This window comes from Enhydra lutris, unplaced genomic scaffold (assembly GCF_002288905.1).
Source record: "Enhydra lutris kenyoni isolate GAN:26980312 unplaced genomic scaffold, ASM228890v2 scaffoldscaffold21, whole genome shotgun sequence".
In the NCBI taxonomy this organism is placed as follows: Eukaryota; Metazoa; Chordata; class Mammalia; order Carnivora; family Mustelidae; genus Enhydra; species Enhydra lutris.
Window position 1 is genome coordinate 36146084 of NW_019154105.1, and position 15552 is coordinate 36161635.

The following is a 15552-nucleotide window of genomic DNA, read 5'->3' on the forward strand; positions in this document are numbered from 1 at the left end:
TTGAGCCCCACATCAGGCTTTCTGCTCAGCAGGGAGCCTGATTCCTCCTTTCTCTCTCTCTGCCTGCCTCTCTGCCTACTTGTGATCTCTGTCTGTCAAATAAATAAATCTTTAAAAAAAAAAAAAGCCTCTGTCTTTGGCTCGGGTCATGATCTCAGGGTCCTGGAATCGAGCCCCGCGTCGGGCTCTCTGCTCGGCAGGGAGCCTGCTTACCCATCTCTCTGCCTGCCTCTCTGCCTATTTGTGATCTCTGTCTGTCAAATAAAGAAATAAAATCTTAAAAAAAAAAAATACCATGACCTATTTGCACCTGTTTAGAGTTACTTCGTAAGCCGTCACTCACCTTAAGGACAGATTCGGTGACTCCCCACGAGAAGTCGCAGGGAAACTGACCCCGCACATCTGGGGTGGACTCCTTGAAAGTAAAACCATTCTCCTGTATGATCTGTTTGTAGTAAAATGCCGAAGACTTGGGCTTTCTTTCTTTTTGTTTACTATTCAAATCCACATAAAATAATCCTCGGCGAGTGGTGTAAGCATCCTGCCATTCAAAGCCATCCAGGAGAGACCAGGCAGTGTAGCCAAACACTTGTACTCCATCAAACCTTATAGCTGTACAGAGGAAGAAACGCAGAGACGTTCACTCTGGTTTGTGTTTCTGACTCGCAATCTACCGGGGGGCGTGTTGCCAGGAGCCTATGGGGAAACGACTTTTATCCTCATTTGCAGGCTTGTGATATACAATAGAAAATTCCCGTTGCTACTTTAAAAGCGGCAGCTACTTTCATCCGGAATGCTCCTCTCCCTTTCCCACAACAAGGGAAAGACACGGTTCAAGGGTCAAGTTTAAAATACTTCTTTGGAGCCCCGGGTGGTTCAGTCGTTAGGCATCTGCGTTCAGCACAGGTCCTGGAACAGGGTCCTGGAATCAAGTCCCTCGTCCAGCTCCCCGCTCAGCGGGAAGCCTGCCCCACCTTATCCACTCCCTCTGCTTGGATTCCCTCTCTTGCTATGTCTATCTCTGTCAAATAAATAAATAAAATCTTAAAAAAATAAAATATTCCTGAGAATATTAGTGGGCAAATCTGTGCAAGAAGACACAGAAATCCCCAGAACACTTTGGGACCAAGACAGATGTCTGTTCGTGACCAAGAGTGTCTCATTTCAAGCTTGGGTTAGGTCCCATTTCATCTTCTATGAAACTACCCTTTAAGGACTGAAAAATCAGCTTTGAGAATGAACATAAGTGAATGTATGTATAAGAAGAAACAAGGACAGTGCTGTGGGAGAACGGGCCGGCAGAGAGAGGGGACAGGAGGCTGCTGTGCTCCTGGGAGGCTGCTCTTGGGCAAGTTTCTTAACAGAAAAGGTTGGAAAAGATCTCTCAGGATCTTTCTAGCATTAAAAACTCTAATTCGGTAACTTTTTTTTTTTTTAAGTGATCTCTATATCCAATGTTGGGCTCGAACCTACAATCCCAAGATCAAGAGTCTTGTGCTCTACCAACGGAACCAGCTAGGCGCCCCTGATTCAATAACTTTTAGAAATTGGGTAAAAATGAAATATGGTAATCAACAGCAACAATAAAAGTAACAAATACCCAAATCAACCTCAAACTATTTTTCTTTTCTTAAAAGCTTTTCATTTCCATGCTGCTCCTTCCCACAGTTTGGGGCAACAAGATCTTGCTCTCCCGAGGACCCTCCCTGAAGGTTCTCCAGCAGAACCTTTCCTCTAGGCTTGTGATGTCTAAATTTTAATTAATCAATTAATGAATTAATCAGTTTATGTATTTATTTATTTTTAGTTTATTTACTTTTGAGTAAATAAATATCCCCATCATGGGACTGGAACTCACCACCCCAAGATCGAGAGTTGCATCCTCAGGGGTGCCTGGGTGGCTCAGTTGGTTAAGCACCTGACTCTTGGTTTTGACTCAGGTCATGATCTCAGGGTTGTGAGATCGAGCCCCGTGACAGACTCTGTGGTTATTGCAGAGTCTGCTTGTTCTTCTCCTTCTGCTCTGACCCCAGTCACATGCACTCTCTCTCTCATAAATAAAATCCTAAAAAAAAAGAGATAGCTGCATGCTCCACTGACTGAGCCAGCCAGGTGCCCCTAGGCACGTGACTTCTTTTTTTTTTTTTCTTTCCAAAGATTTTATTTATTTGTCAGAGAGAGAGAGAGCACAAGCTGGCAGAGTAGCAGGCAGAGGCAGAGAGAGAAGCAGGCTCCCTGCTGAGCAAGGAGCCGGATATAGGACTTGAACCCAGGACCCTGGGACAATGACCCGAGCTGAAGGCAGCCACCCAATCAACTGAGCCACCCAGGCATCCTGGCATGTGACTTCTAAAGAGAGCTACAAACTTTTAGAAAGATCTGCTGAGAATTTCTTTATATTTGGTGAAATGGAGCCAAGTTCTGTAGGGGAAAGACCTACCACAATGTGGGCTTATCTTCTGCTCCATTATTTCAATCAGCCACCTGTAGATGTCACTACTTGAGTAGTGGAAAAGGAAGGAGAGGCTTAGTAGGGATCAGAGAAATATCCAGGAGCAACAGAAATTACTCAGCTTTGCCATTCATGGCTCATTGTTTGTCTTCAGACCTTTTCACCATTTAGTCATGTAATAGAATAAAAAGAGCACAATTTCTTTTTTTTTTAAGACTTATTTATTTATTTGAGATAGAGAGAGATCAACTGGGGGGAGGGGAAGAGGAGAAGGGAGAAGGAGAGAAGCAGACTCCCCGATGAGCGTGGAACCCGTCATGGGGCTCGAACCCACGACCCTGAGATCACAACCTGAGCCGAAATCAAGAGTGGGATGCTCAACGATTGAGCCACCCAGGTACCCTTAAAAACAGCACAATTTCAGGAAAAGCTTTCAACATCTTAGACCACGTTACTACTGTTAGAAAACTTTGGGGGAATATCTCTTGTACCGTATGTTCTTTTAAAAGGAATGAGATAGCATCAGGGTGCCTGGGTGGCTCAGTCGGTTAAGAGTCTGACTCTTGTTTTTTGCTCAGGTCATGATCTCAGGGTTGTGAGATGGAGCTCCGCATGGGGCTCTGTGCTCAGGTCGAAATCTGCTTGAGAATCTCTCTCTTCCTCTCCCTCCGCCCCTCCCCCCACTCTCTCTCTCAAATAAATAAATACATTTTTAAAATCTTTGAAAAAAAAGTGCGATACAGCCCCTTGTTGCCAATTAGTATTGGCAAGTATTATTATTACTAGTATTATTCTGTTCCCAAACTTTTATTAAAAAAGGACATGAGAGTATCACAAAACCTCCATTAACATAAGTCAATGGGAAAACCCAACAACCATAATCATGTCTGAAGATGACTTTAAGTGTCCTATGGTGTAAGTATTCAAAGGTCTAAAAAATCGAGCTAATGTGCAACCAACCTTGAAGAACCTGGTTGAGGAAATTCTTCATCATGTAGATGGCTGTGGTGTCTTCTGTCTTCACATGACTGTCTGTGAACCAGCCATTCTCAGCAATCAAGATCCGGGGGTTGTCATATTCCAGTTTAATCCAATTCAGCACTTCTCTTAAATTGAGTGACACATTTTGTCCCATTTTAGCCAAGGTGTTCTGGGGCTTGAAATTGTTGGGTCCAAAGGAAAAGGCAAAGAAGTCAGCGGTGCCCCTCACATCCTTCTTCTCTGCTTCAGAGAAAAGGGGTAGGATGGAGAACGACTTCTTTTTCATCATCTCCGGATAGTCTCCATTCCCATGGATAGGGTTGGCAAACCACCCGAGCACTGAAACCATGGACTGTTGACACTTGAGTATATCCGCCATGTTTTCTGATCTGTCTGGCTCGATCCAGTGGGATCCCAACGTGATTGACACCAAGCCCTTCTGATGTGGGCGGAAACTTGTGTTGTAGTTATGCCAGACTTTTGAATGAGCCTAATAAGAAGAAACTGTCGTTAATCTTTTTTTGTCCTTACTCATACGGACTGTAATTTGGCTGGTAGAAAGTCTTTTCATGGACAAATTAGTGACACACAGGGTGATGCAGGGGAGAGCTGTCAGGGAACCCTGATGGTCTCAAAGTCTGTTCTCTGTCTGCCTTTTTCTGTGCCTTCAACGGAAAGCCTCTCCTATATGATTGTCAAGGGGCAGGCAGAGAGTCCTGATCTTTCATTGTTCTATGGAATCTCCTTTCACCCTAACTTAGAAGTCCAAGATAATGCACTCTCAAAATCCTGTAAATGGGTAATAGAGCCCATCTTCTAGACTTCTGAAGATTGAATGAATTAATATATGTAAAGGACTTTAGAACAGTATCTGGCATGGAATAACTCCTACATAAGCCATTATTATTACTACTATGACTATTATTTTTATAACATCATTATTATTAAGACATTTTTATTTTAAAAACTCTTCTTTTATAACCCTGTTATTATTAATATAACAGTTATTATTACCGTTATTATAGAAGGGTGGCAGGGACTATACAAAGCAGGAAAGAGTGTGGGTTTTGGGTTCGGGCTTGAAGTTCAGGAACTTACCATGTCGCCTTGGACAATTCATTTCACCTTTCTGAAATCTCTTAGTATCTTCAGCTGTGAAATAAAGTTAATACTAATGCCCTTTGTAAAGTTGTTAGGTACAATGCTAACATATATATTAAATATGTAGCATACCATAAGTCATGTGGGAGATAGTGCTCAAAGATGCCTGTTATTACTATTGGTCCTCCCAGAATTTACATTTCCAGTTGAGCTTTCTGATAACAGAGCCTCAGGATAGGTTTCCAGTCTGTTTAATAGGTATACACTGAGTGCTTACTTAATGCTTGGTTTGCCCTGCCCGGGGAGGCTGAAATAAACGGCAGGAGAATGTGCCTTCAGGAGCCAATCATCTTATTGAGAAAATAAGACTGAATGTGTGAAAATATAAATGGCATAAAATATAAATATAAATATAAATATAAAATGGCATAAAGTAGGTCATTAAGTGAAAAATTAATGAAAAGTTTGGTGGGACACCTGGGTGGCTCAGTGGGTTAAGCCTCTGCCTTCGGCTCAGGTCATGATCCTGGGGTTCCGGGATCGAGCCCCGCATGGGGCTCTCTGCTCAGCGGGGACCCTGCTTCCTCCTCTCTCTCTCTGCCTGCCTCGCTGCCTGCCTCTCTGCCTACTTGTGATCTCCGTCTGTCAAATAAATAAATAAAATCTTAAAAAAAAAAAAAAAAGAAAAGTTTGGTGAAGAGCCACGAGCTGTATCAGGAAGACCAAATATCAAGGCCTACAATTAAGGACTCAAGGCTAGTTAATGCTCAAGGTCACCTTGTGACCTGGACAGGCTTAGAATTGTCCTTTATCTGTATGACAGCATCTCTTCCCCTCAGACTTGTTTGCCTCCTGATGTCTCCTCCCAGGTGTTGCAATTTCTCCTCTTTTTGGTGTTTCTAAAACAAGTGCACAAACCCTTATTATTTTTTTTTTAAATTTTATTTATTTGACAGAGAGAGAGATCACAAGTAGACAAAGAGGCAGGCAGAGTGAGAGGGGAAGCAGGCTCCCTGCTGAGCACAGAGCCCCATGTGGGGCTCGATCCCTGGACCCTGAGATCATGACCTGAGCCAAGGGCAGAGGCTTAGCCCACTGAGCCACCCAGGTGTCCACAAACCCTTACTATTTTTAACCCACAGTATCTGCTTTCTGTTCTGTTCCGTAGCTTGTCGTTTGCTCATTAGAAATATTTTATATTGGGTTGAATGATCTGAAATGCCTTTATGTAGGCCAGAAACCATCAAATCTGAGCAATGGTTCAAACCTAATAGATCCTGGGGCATCTGGGTGGCTCAGTCGGTTGAGGGTCGGAAGCTTGATTTCAGCTCAGGTCATGATCTTGGGCTCCTGGGAAGGAGCCCCACGACCGACCAGCTTCCAGTTCCGGGAGTCTGCTTGTCCCCCCTTCTCTCTGCTCCTCCCTTGCTCGTGTGAACGCGCGTGGACATGTGCTCTCTCTCTCTCTCTCAGATAAATAAAGGAATCTTTAAAACAACAACAACAACCTAATAGATCCTGTGGACACTGAAAATGTTCCATACATTGGGTTAGGATGGGGAGAGATAGGTGTTAACACAGGAAGAAAGGATTCCCAGACTGATGGATGCCTCCTTGCTTTACGCAAAAATAGCTCATTTAAATCACCCCCTGAAAGATTTTCTGAAGGAGCAGATGCTTTGAAGTATTACCTATGTTCCACCTGTCCTTGCTCAATTTTCACTGGAAGATCCCAGAATCATTTAGCACCCAAACATTCCCAAGGATACTTAAGAATGGTCTCCTTCTGGGGAAGTTTCAGGCCACCACCTGACTCCCAGCTTCTGGAAGGAATCACAGGGGAGCCTGGGACAGCCTTCACCTGATGTGGTCTTAGTTGCTCTTTGTGGGCTTTTCTGGGGCTGGAATTCCAATAGAAAGACTTGAAAACTGCTTTTTTTTTTTTCTGATTTGATACAAAAGCAATCATTTGAACCCAAAGGCGGCATTCTTAGCTCTATTATGATCTGTCCCTTAATCCCCTGCTAACCTCAGTAATTTCATTCACAAAAACCGCAGCGATCCATACGTCTCTTCAGGGCTGTTGGGCCCTCTGATGTGAAAACTGTAAAGCACTGAACAAGCCAGATTCCAAGTCACAAACTAGCTGCCTCGCACATACGATGTCATCAGACACTAAAGGGAAGAGATGGCATCGGGAAGCGCTTATTACATCAGTCATCCTAGGAACAAAAAATGGAGAAGGGGATTTCAAGACAGATGTTCTAGTGCCTAGTTCAGTGACAATATGAAAGTGATGTAACCTATGATAAAATCTTGGTTGCATCGGCATTTTGAGAAATGAGGACCGCTTAGTAGACAACAGACAACATACATTTGCAATCACTTCTAAGAAACTTTTCCAGAGACGCGCATATATAGTTACATGCACACGTGTGTGGTCATGCCCCAAGGTGACCTTCGTATTCACAGTGTGTCTTTCACCTTTGCTGCTATTTGCAGAGGCTATCGAGGTATCTAGGGTTATCTTTGCTCTGGACTGAAGACCGCTCTCCACTCTTCTGTGGGGACTGTGGGGGAGCGGCTTCGTGTGGCCCTTAGGGTTATAGCTTGATCCTGTTTGCCAAGTAAAAAGGTAAAAAGTATTGCTCCGAGTTAGTGAGTTAGACATAGATCTTGATGGAACAGAGATATCTAGGTGTGTCCTTCGGTCTGACACTCATAAAGGAGGTCTACTGGGAAAACTAAAACGGGGTGCAGGAGTTCAGCCTGGGCCCTGCAACCTTGCACAATAGTCCTTGTGCGATTTTCAAGGTTACCCTCTATCTTGTACAAGGCCATCTACCTTTGGAATGATTGATTTAAGGGAGCTTCAACCTTTGTTCTTTAGGTTCAGTAGCTTAAAGGGAAAGTCAGCCTCTTTTTCTTTCTGAACCAGCTATCAGGGCCTGATTTCACTAAGAGACAGCCAGGGGCCGAATATCTCGTTCTGTTCCTCCTGTCCTCTAATGTAGCAGCTTTCTTGGATGCCTCTGGAAGACCAGACTCAGATAAGTTCTCTGAATGATAGGAAGCAAATAAGATAGCGGGCACAACTTTAGAAACAAGATGTAAGTGGGGGTAGAGGTCAGGAGGACATGGCGGGATGCTTGTGGAGGGCACTGGTTGAAGACGGAATAACAAACCTAGCACATCACACGTGTCCGTATTTAAGGACCCCCTACATTCTTTGTCAAAAGCTAAATTTCCAAATCCGTGCATGATTTTAGTCACATTGTGGTGGAAATATCTTCATGGGAACTCTGAACATGATTATTGTTAAAATTATTTCGTAAAGAATCAAATAAAAACTGTTAAAGAAAATTTATTTTATAATTCCACAACCAGGGCACCTGGGTGGCTCAGTGGGTTAAGCCTCTGCCTTTGGCTCTGGTCATAATCTCAGGGTCCTGGGATCGAGCCCCGCATTGGGCTCTCTGCTCAGCAGGGAGCCTGCTTCCTCCTCTCTCTCGGCCTGCCTCTCTGCCTACTTGTGATCTCTGTCTGTCAAATAAATAAATAAAATCTTAAAAACAAAACAAAACAAAAAACCCATGGTTTTAACATTGTTACAGAATTCTAATTTCAATGATATTATTACTAAATTCAACTAATGCTTGAGTCAGAGTCTAAACTGGCAATGCAGAGGGGAAAAGAGGTCTAGAATAAAGCTCATCATTAATTAAGTGAAGCCTCTGTGGGTTTCCCCAGATATTGGAAGGGAGCTTAGAATAAATCAATAGCAGCAAATTGATGCTTAACTAAAGTTCAATTTCCTTGCCCAAGGAGAACACTGACGAGCCAACTCTCCAGAGGTCGGAATGGTATTTTCAGCTTCCTGTTATTATTACATTAACAATTGGGATCTTGTTGGTAATTTTTTCATGCAAAAGGACCATATCTCAGAGTATAATCGAAGCTAAAATGGCCAGGATGAGTGACTTGCAGCTTTTCCTGAGGATTTAGGAAGGAAGGGTTAAAGACAGTCAATGCAGAAGCCACTGTGGAAGTTACAAATAACACCATTATTCCAATAACGAAAATAAGACCTACTAGTTTTAGGCCCGGCAACAAAGGCAGATTTCCCGTAAATCCCTCACTTGCGTGGGTCCCTATAAAATGTTCTAGGTGGGTTGGAAGCCAGGTTGTATTTAGAAGCATTTTTTTAAAAGATTTTATTTATTTATTTGACAGACAGAGATCACAAGTAGGCAGAGAGGCAGGCAGAGAGGAGGAAGTAGGCTCCCTGCTGAGCAGAGAGCCCGATGTAGGGCTCGATCCCAGGACCCCGGGATCATGACCCGAGCCGAAGGCAGAGGCTTTAACCCACTGAGCCACCCAGGCGCCCCTGTGTCCATACTTTTAGAGGTATTTTCTCACAGAGGGTCCCCCCAGGTTGTATGTTTCAGGCCCACGCATTGTAGAACCGTGCCTGGCCTATGAGCTTCTCGAGGGCAGACTATCTGTCTTGTTCACAATTGTACAGAGAGAAACCTAGAGAAAAGCCTGGCATAGAATCCTTGCTGAGTGAATACCCAGTAGGGATCAGCTAGTTAGCTGGTCACCTGACAGACGATATTGGTCGCATAGCCCCTGCGAAGCAGATGTCATTTTTTCCATTTTAGAAAAGAAACTGAAATTCACAGAGGCTGAGCATGGGGAAAGCTAGTATTTGAACCCAGGCGTCTCTGATCCCATACAAACCATCCTGCTCTCTGTATGTCCCATCAGCTCTTTTTTTTTTTTTTAATTTACTTATTGAGAGAGAGAGCATGAGAGACAGAGAGAGAGAGCACGTGAGCAGTGGGAAGGAGCAAAGGAAGAGGGAGAAGCAGACGCCCCACTGAGCAGAAAGCCTGATGCAGGACTCAATCCTGGGACCCTGAGATCATGAACTGACCCTGAGATCATGAACTGAGCCGGATGCTTAACTGACTGAGCCACCCTGGTGCCCCATCCCATCACTTCTAAATTTTGAAGCAGTTGGGGACCATTGGACACGAACCACAACATACTGTTTTAAAGTTATATGTTAAATTAATTTCTGCTGTACTTGATTAGAATTGATTAAAAGAGCTGAAGAGTGATAGAATGAGGCTATTGTAGCCTACTCTCACATGCTGAGAAGATATCTATTATGTCTGAAATTCAGGATCACCTACAAAGGTCAAGGAGGACTTGCCAGGAAATTTGGGGTTTTCAGAAAGCCATGTGGTTGTCCAAGTGCCCAGCATGGCATGGAACATTCGTGTGTAATTCCCTGGGCTTCTTTCTGAGAACCAGCAAAGTTGGCATTAGATATTGTCCTCACTGGTGTCAGAGGCTAAATGAGCCCTTAGGGACCACGTCCACACTTGACCATCTTGACTGAGGATCCAGATCTTTACATTGTTGTAAATGTTAAAACCAAGATGGGAAGAGAGCATTCCCCACAGCACAATTTCCGAGAAAATCACAATGAAATGGTCCTTAAAGATGAGTGACTTTCATGATCAAATAGAACGGAACAGTGATTAAATTACAGAACCATAGAAAATGAATCATATAAATAGTCATAAGAACTAATACGGATCTCGTGCCTGATGTGCTGGACACTGTTCTAAAGTGCTTCCCACGTACTATCTCATTTAATCCTCATTCAAGAGAATTATGGTAGGTACACTAAGCATTCTACTTTAGAGGAGAGGAGATCAAGGGGGAAGATGGTTAAATAAATAACCTGTCCAGTTTCACAAACCAAGTCAGCATGCTGTATTGCTCCAAGTTCTTTTTTTTTTTTTTTTTTTTTACTTTTTTAAGATTTTATTTATTTATTTGACAGAGAAAGAAAGACAGCAAGAGGGAACACAAGCAGGGGGAGTAGGACTGGGAGAAGTAGGCTCCCCACTGAGCAGGGAGCCTGATGGGGGACTCAATCCCAGGACCCTGGGATCATGACCTGAGCCGAAGGCAGACACTTAATGACTGAGCCACCCAGGCACCCTATTGCTCCAAGTTCTGTGCTCTTGCATGCTACGTTGGGTTAGAAGATGGACCTGAGACTTGGCCCTGGACTTGGACCTTGAACTTGACCCAACCTTCAAAAATCTCCTCTTTGTGGATGAGATGCCCAAGCCCAAGACATAAGTGACTTGCCCAAGGTCTCAGGGGCAAAGCTAGAATTAGAATAAAGTCTTTTGGCTTCCTCATTTGCTGTCATTTCTAGGACATTACGCACCTTAATCTGTATGCCTTCGAAGCATACTTTTATGCCATAGACACAGAGGCCCCAAAACAAGGGCCAGCACGCCCTGAAAGCCATGTGACAGTTTACGGGTCCCAACGACACTCTCAGGGAAGAGCTGAGCTGCGAGTCCTGGCATTGATGACACCGTCATGCACCCTTACCAGCTGGGACACCACAGCAGTACCCAGACAAACCAAGAATTCACCAGTGTTACCTTCTGCTTAATTTTTTCCCTCCCTTATAGAAATTACACACACAGCAAAAGCAAGTTGCAAAATATCATTTGACCTCTTTCCTTCAATCCACAGCTATTATGATGTCCTTCTCTTCACTCTGCATTCATTCACACTGACTAATTGTTTAAATTCAAGTCTACAAATACTTATTTAACATATACAAAGCACTTTGGTAGGCATTCAGAAAAAAACAAACAAACACAATGTTAACAAGATAGCTCCTAGCTTCAGATGAACTATAACCTCTAATAGGAAAGAGAAGGGCAGATAGGGATAAAAGCAGGATATTTTTCGATTTCAATTAATCAGAGACGATAATCAAAACTTAATGTAAGAATATGATGCAAATTTTGTAAGAGAAGTAGCTGTATGTATGTGTTCATATGCACATAGAAAAGTATTTGGACATTGATGTGGGGCTGGGAAGCAAGGAAAAAGGAGACTGTTCATTTTTGACTTTATGTCTCTCTGTATTGCTTGAGTGTTTTGCAGTAAAAACGCATTCTTTTTATAATTTATTTATTTAAGATTTTATTTATTTATTTGTTTATTTATTTATTTGTCAGAGAGAGAGAGAGTGCACAAACAGGGGGAGCGGCAGGCAGAGGGAGAAGCAGGCTCCCCACTGAGCAAGGGAGCCTGATGACTCTGAGACCATGACCTGAGCCCAAGGCAGACACTTTACCCACTGAGCTGCCCAGGTGTCCCTATTTTTGTAGTTTAAAAAAGTCAAATGTTTTCTGTCCGCTAATTTAATTGTTATACGCTGTTACTCTTTAGTTTCTCTAAAGTTCTAAAAATCTCAAAGGAAAAAACAGAAACTTAAGTAAAAAATTGTTATTTTAGGGGTACCTGGCTGGCTCATCAGCTCAGGTCATGATCTTGGGGTCCTGGGATGAAGCCCTGTATCACATTCTTTGCTCACCCTGGAGTCTGCTTGTCCTTCTCCCTCTGCTCCTCTGCCCCTACTCGTGCTCTCTCTCTCAAATAAATTAAAAAAATTTTTTTTCTTAATTACTTAAAAATATTTTAGGCTTTTAATAGATGACCTTAATTCTGGAAATTGCAGTGGTTTGTGTGTGTGTGTGTGTGTGTGTGTGTGTTTAAAGATTTTATTTATTTATTTGACAGACAGAGATCACAAGTAGGCAGAGAGGCAGGCAGAGAGAGCGGGGGAAGCAGGCTCCCTGCTGAGCAGAGAGCCCAATGCGGGGCTTGATCCCAGGACCCTGAGATCACGACTGAGCTGAAGGCAGAGACTTAAGCCACTGAGCCACCCAGGTGCCCCTGGAAATTGCAGTGTTTATCCAATTGCTGAATTATCTGTTACCAATGTCACTCTACAATGAATTAATAGTCTTATTTATTCATCAGCTGGTTTGAGAAATATTTATACAAAGAAGAACTAAACTAACAACTAAGGAGAGCATGGTGGAAAACTTGATGAAAATACTTTAAGGGGTGCCTGGGTGGCTCAGTGGGTTAAGCCTCTGCCTTCGGCTCAGGTCATGATCTCAGGGTCCTGGGATTGAGCCCTGCATCGGGCTCTCAGCTCAGCGGGGAGCCTGCTTCCCCCTCTCTCTCTGCCTGCCTCTCTGCCTCCTTGTGATCTCTCTCTCTGTGTCAAATAAATAAATGAAATCTTTTTAAAAATGTTGTTATTCTAGATTCCATTGTCTATTAAAGAATGCCTTTTTCGGGCGCCTGGGTGGTTCAGTCAGTTAAGTGTCTGCCTTCTTCTCAGGTCATGATAGCAGGGTCCTGGGATCCAGCCCCGCATCAGGCTTCTGCTGAGCAGGTCTGCCTGCTGCTTCCCCAGCTCGTAATCTCTCTGTGTCAAATAAATACATAAAATCTTAGAAAAAAAAAAAGGAGGGGGGGTGCCTTTTTACTCCATAGTAGTATGTTGATATTCAAAGGGAAAAGCAGGAGACATACAATACATATACAGATAACATAAAAGAAGAATGATAGCAGTAAACCCCAGCCCTCTTTTTAAAGATTTAGTCACATAATCTCTGGTCAAGATATGACACTATGAAGAACCCATCAGTACACTGCCCCCAGTACTAAAGATCGGGGTTTCCCCAGCCGGGAGACCCCAAATATTTTCCGGAAGATCGCCCAGGAACCATTTGAATGACGTCAGTGATTCACTCTTTCCTGGTGAAGAAGTTAGAAGGTCCGGATCTTTTCTCCGCCTTCCTACCACTTTTCAGCAACAGAATCCTTCTTTCATGTTTAATGGCTTAATGACTCCCTCTTCTTCGAACATAGACTAAATGAGTGTTGAGTTTTCTCAGTAAGATTTTTCATATGCAATTAATTCTTTATATACGAGTAAATGGCTTATTGTACTCTACCAGGAAATGTAAAGTTTTCCTCAGTTCATTTCTTGCATCACATCTAGCATGGCTTTCAGTGTTTATGGTATTTTCTGATCTTTAGTTGAGCCAAATTTTCCGTGTATGAGAGTGTCCGTATCAAATCAAGCTGTTTAAATATGATCATAATGTTATTCTTTGAACATTCATAATTACATTTATTTAAACTTTTGTTAATCACTCACTGAAGTATAACTTTTTCTACTTAACGATTAGAAAAAGTAAATATTGCTCTCTTGAAGATTTTAGAAAATAAACTGTCTTCTATAAATAGGTTTTTTTAAAAATAGAACTCATATCTAACCATGGTATTTTGGTTATGGGAACTGCCTTTGACAATTCTTACCCACAGGCAGTTTTTATCTTTTTACTCAAATTTGATTAGAAATGCCTCTAAGGATGCTAGTCTTAACTTGTTGGATCATTACTTCCTATATTTTGTTAGAGGTGTCTTAGATCTTAAGGGAGATGAGTTGGGATTATAATACAGGTATCATGGATTAACTAATTCAATGAATAATTGTGTTAACATGTATTTAAACTTCAGATGGTTTTGCCAAGGGCACACAGAAAGGATCGAACATTACTTTAATGGGACACTAAATTTGTGAGCAAATAAAACTCTAGAATCCTGGGGACACATGGGAAATATCATGGTTAATGTATGAGTCAAGGATAAATTTTTTTTAAGATTTTATTTATTTATTTGTCAGAGAGAGAGAACCAAGCAGGGAGAGTGGCAGGTGGAGGAAGAACAGGCTCCCCGTTGAGCAGGGAGTCCAATGTGGGGCTCGATCCCCGCCCCTGGGATCATGACCCGACCCGAACTGAAGGCAGACTCTTAGTCAACTGAGCCACTCAGCCATCCCAGGGATAAACTATTCATAGATTTTTTTTTTGGGGGGGGGGAACACGTCGCTGGATGGTTCTGGTCTTTAAATAGGCAAAGTGAAGTTAAATGTCTGTGAGTCAGCATCAATGCAAGTGGCTTCCACGGGCTTCAAAACCATAAATTGTTCTTTTTCACCGAAGCTAGGTAGCTGATTCATTTCATCAAACCTTGTTAGCTTGGATCTGGATGCGTAAGATTTGAATTTTGGCTCTGGCAACTATTGTAGGGTAAAAAAAAAAAACCTTTCCACTTCAAAATATTATACTTAGTCTTCAGCTATTGGTGGGGGCTCAGACAGAAGAGGTTTAAAAAATGACATTTAATCTATTTAAATGTACCTGTGAAACACTGCAGCCCTCTTGTTCAAGAAAGTAGTTGCAGCATACTAGTCCTGTTGGCAAAGAAGTCTTGGCTATTAAGCATGTGAATGGTGGCTTTTTCACATCATTGCTGTGTCTTGAATTTCAACACTAAATTTTGGTTAGGAATTGTAATAGGGCCTTTAAGAAGTGTACTACATAAAGACAATTGTTTTCTTTTAAAATAAAAATAATCTCTTTACTTCTTTTATTTTTTAAATTTTTAAAAAAGATTTTATTTATTTATTGGACAGACAGAGATCACAAGTAGGCAGAGAGGCAGGTGGAGAGAGAGAGAGAGGAGGAAGCAGGCTCCCCGCTGAGCAGAGAGCCCGATGCGGGGCTTGATCCCAGGACCCTGAGATCATGACCTGAGCCCAAGGCAGAGGCTTACCCCACTGAGCCACCCAGGCACCCACTTCTTGTATTTTTTTTTTCTTTTAATTGTGGAAATGTTCATAACGTATAAAAATGGAAAGAATACTATAGTGAGTCTTCATGAACACATTTCTCAGTTTCAAGTGTCTTTAATATTCTGCAACTTGTTTCAGGATGGTCTTTTAATGTAAAATTTTTTAGTAGAAACAGGCATACATTATTGATTTGCTTGTTTTGAAAAGACTACGTGTTAATGCCAGAATCCATGCTGGGGTGTGTGTGTGTGTGTGTGTGTGTGTGTGTGTGTGTGTGTGTCTGAAATTCAATTTTATTCAATGGCAGTTTTTTTATTTTTTATTTTTATTTATATTTATATTTATTTATATTTATTTATAATATATTTTTATCCCCAGGGGTACAGGTCTGTGAATCGCCAGGTTTACACACTTCACAGCACTCACCATAGCACATACCCTCCCCAATGTCCATAATCCCACCCCCCCT

General features: G+C 42.3%; 1 protein-coding gene across 1 annotated transcript in view; it reads right to left on the bottom strand.

The window, feature by feature from the left end:
* The window catches only part of LOC111149282 (klotho beta), a 32961-nt gene that overhangs the window by 10389 nt on the left and 7020 nt on the right, over positions 1-15552 (bottom strand). The window contains exons 2-3 of the mRNA XM_022506264.1: positions 3413-3923; positions 344-612 (exon numbers count right to left, since the gene is read on the bottom strand). Of these exons, the coding sequence (XP_022361972.1) occupies positions 344-612; positions 3413-3923 (780 nt within the window). The remainder of the gene's footprint in view (positions 1-343; positions 613-3412; positions 3924-15552) is intronic.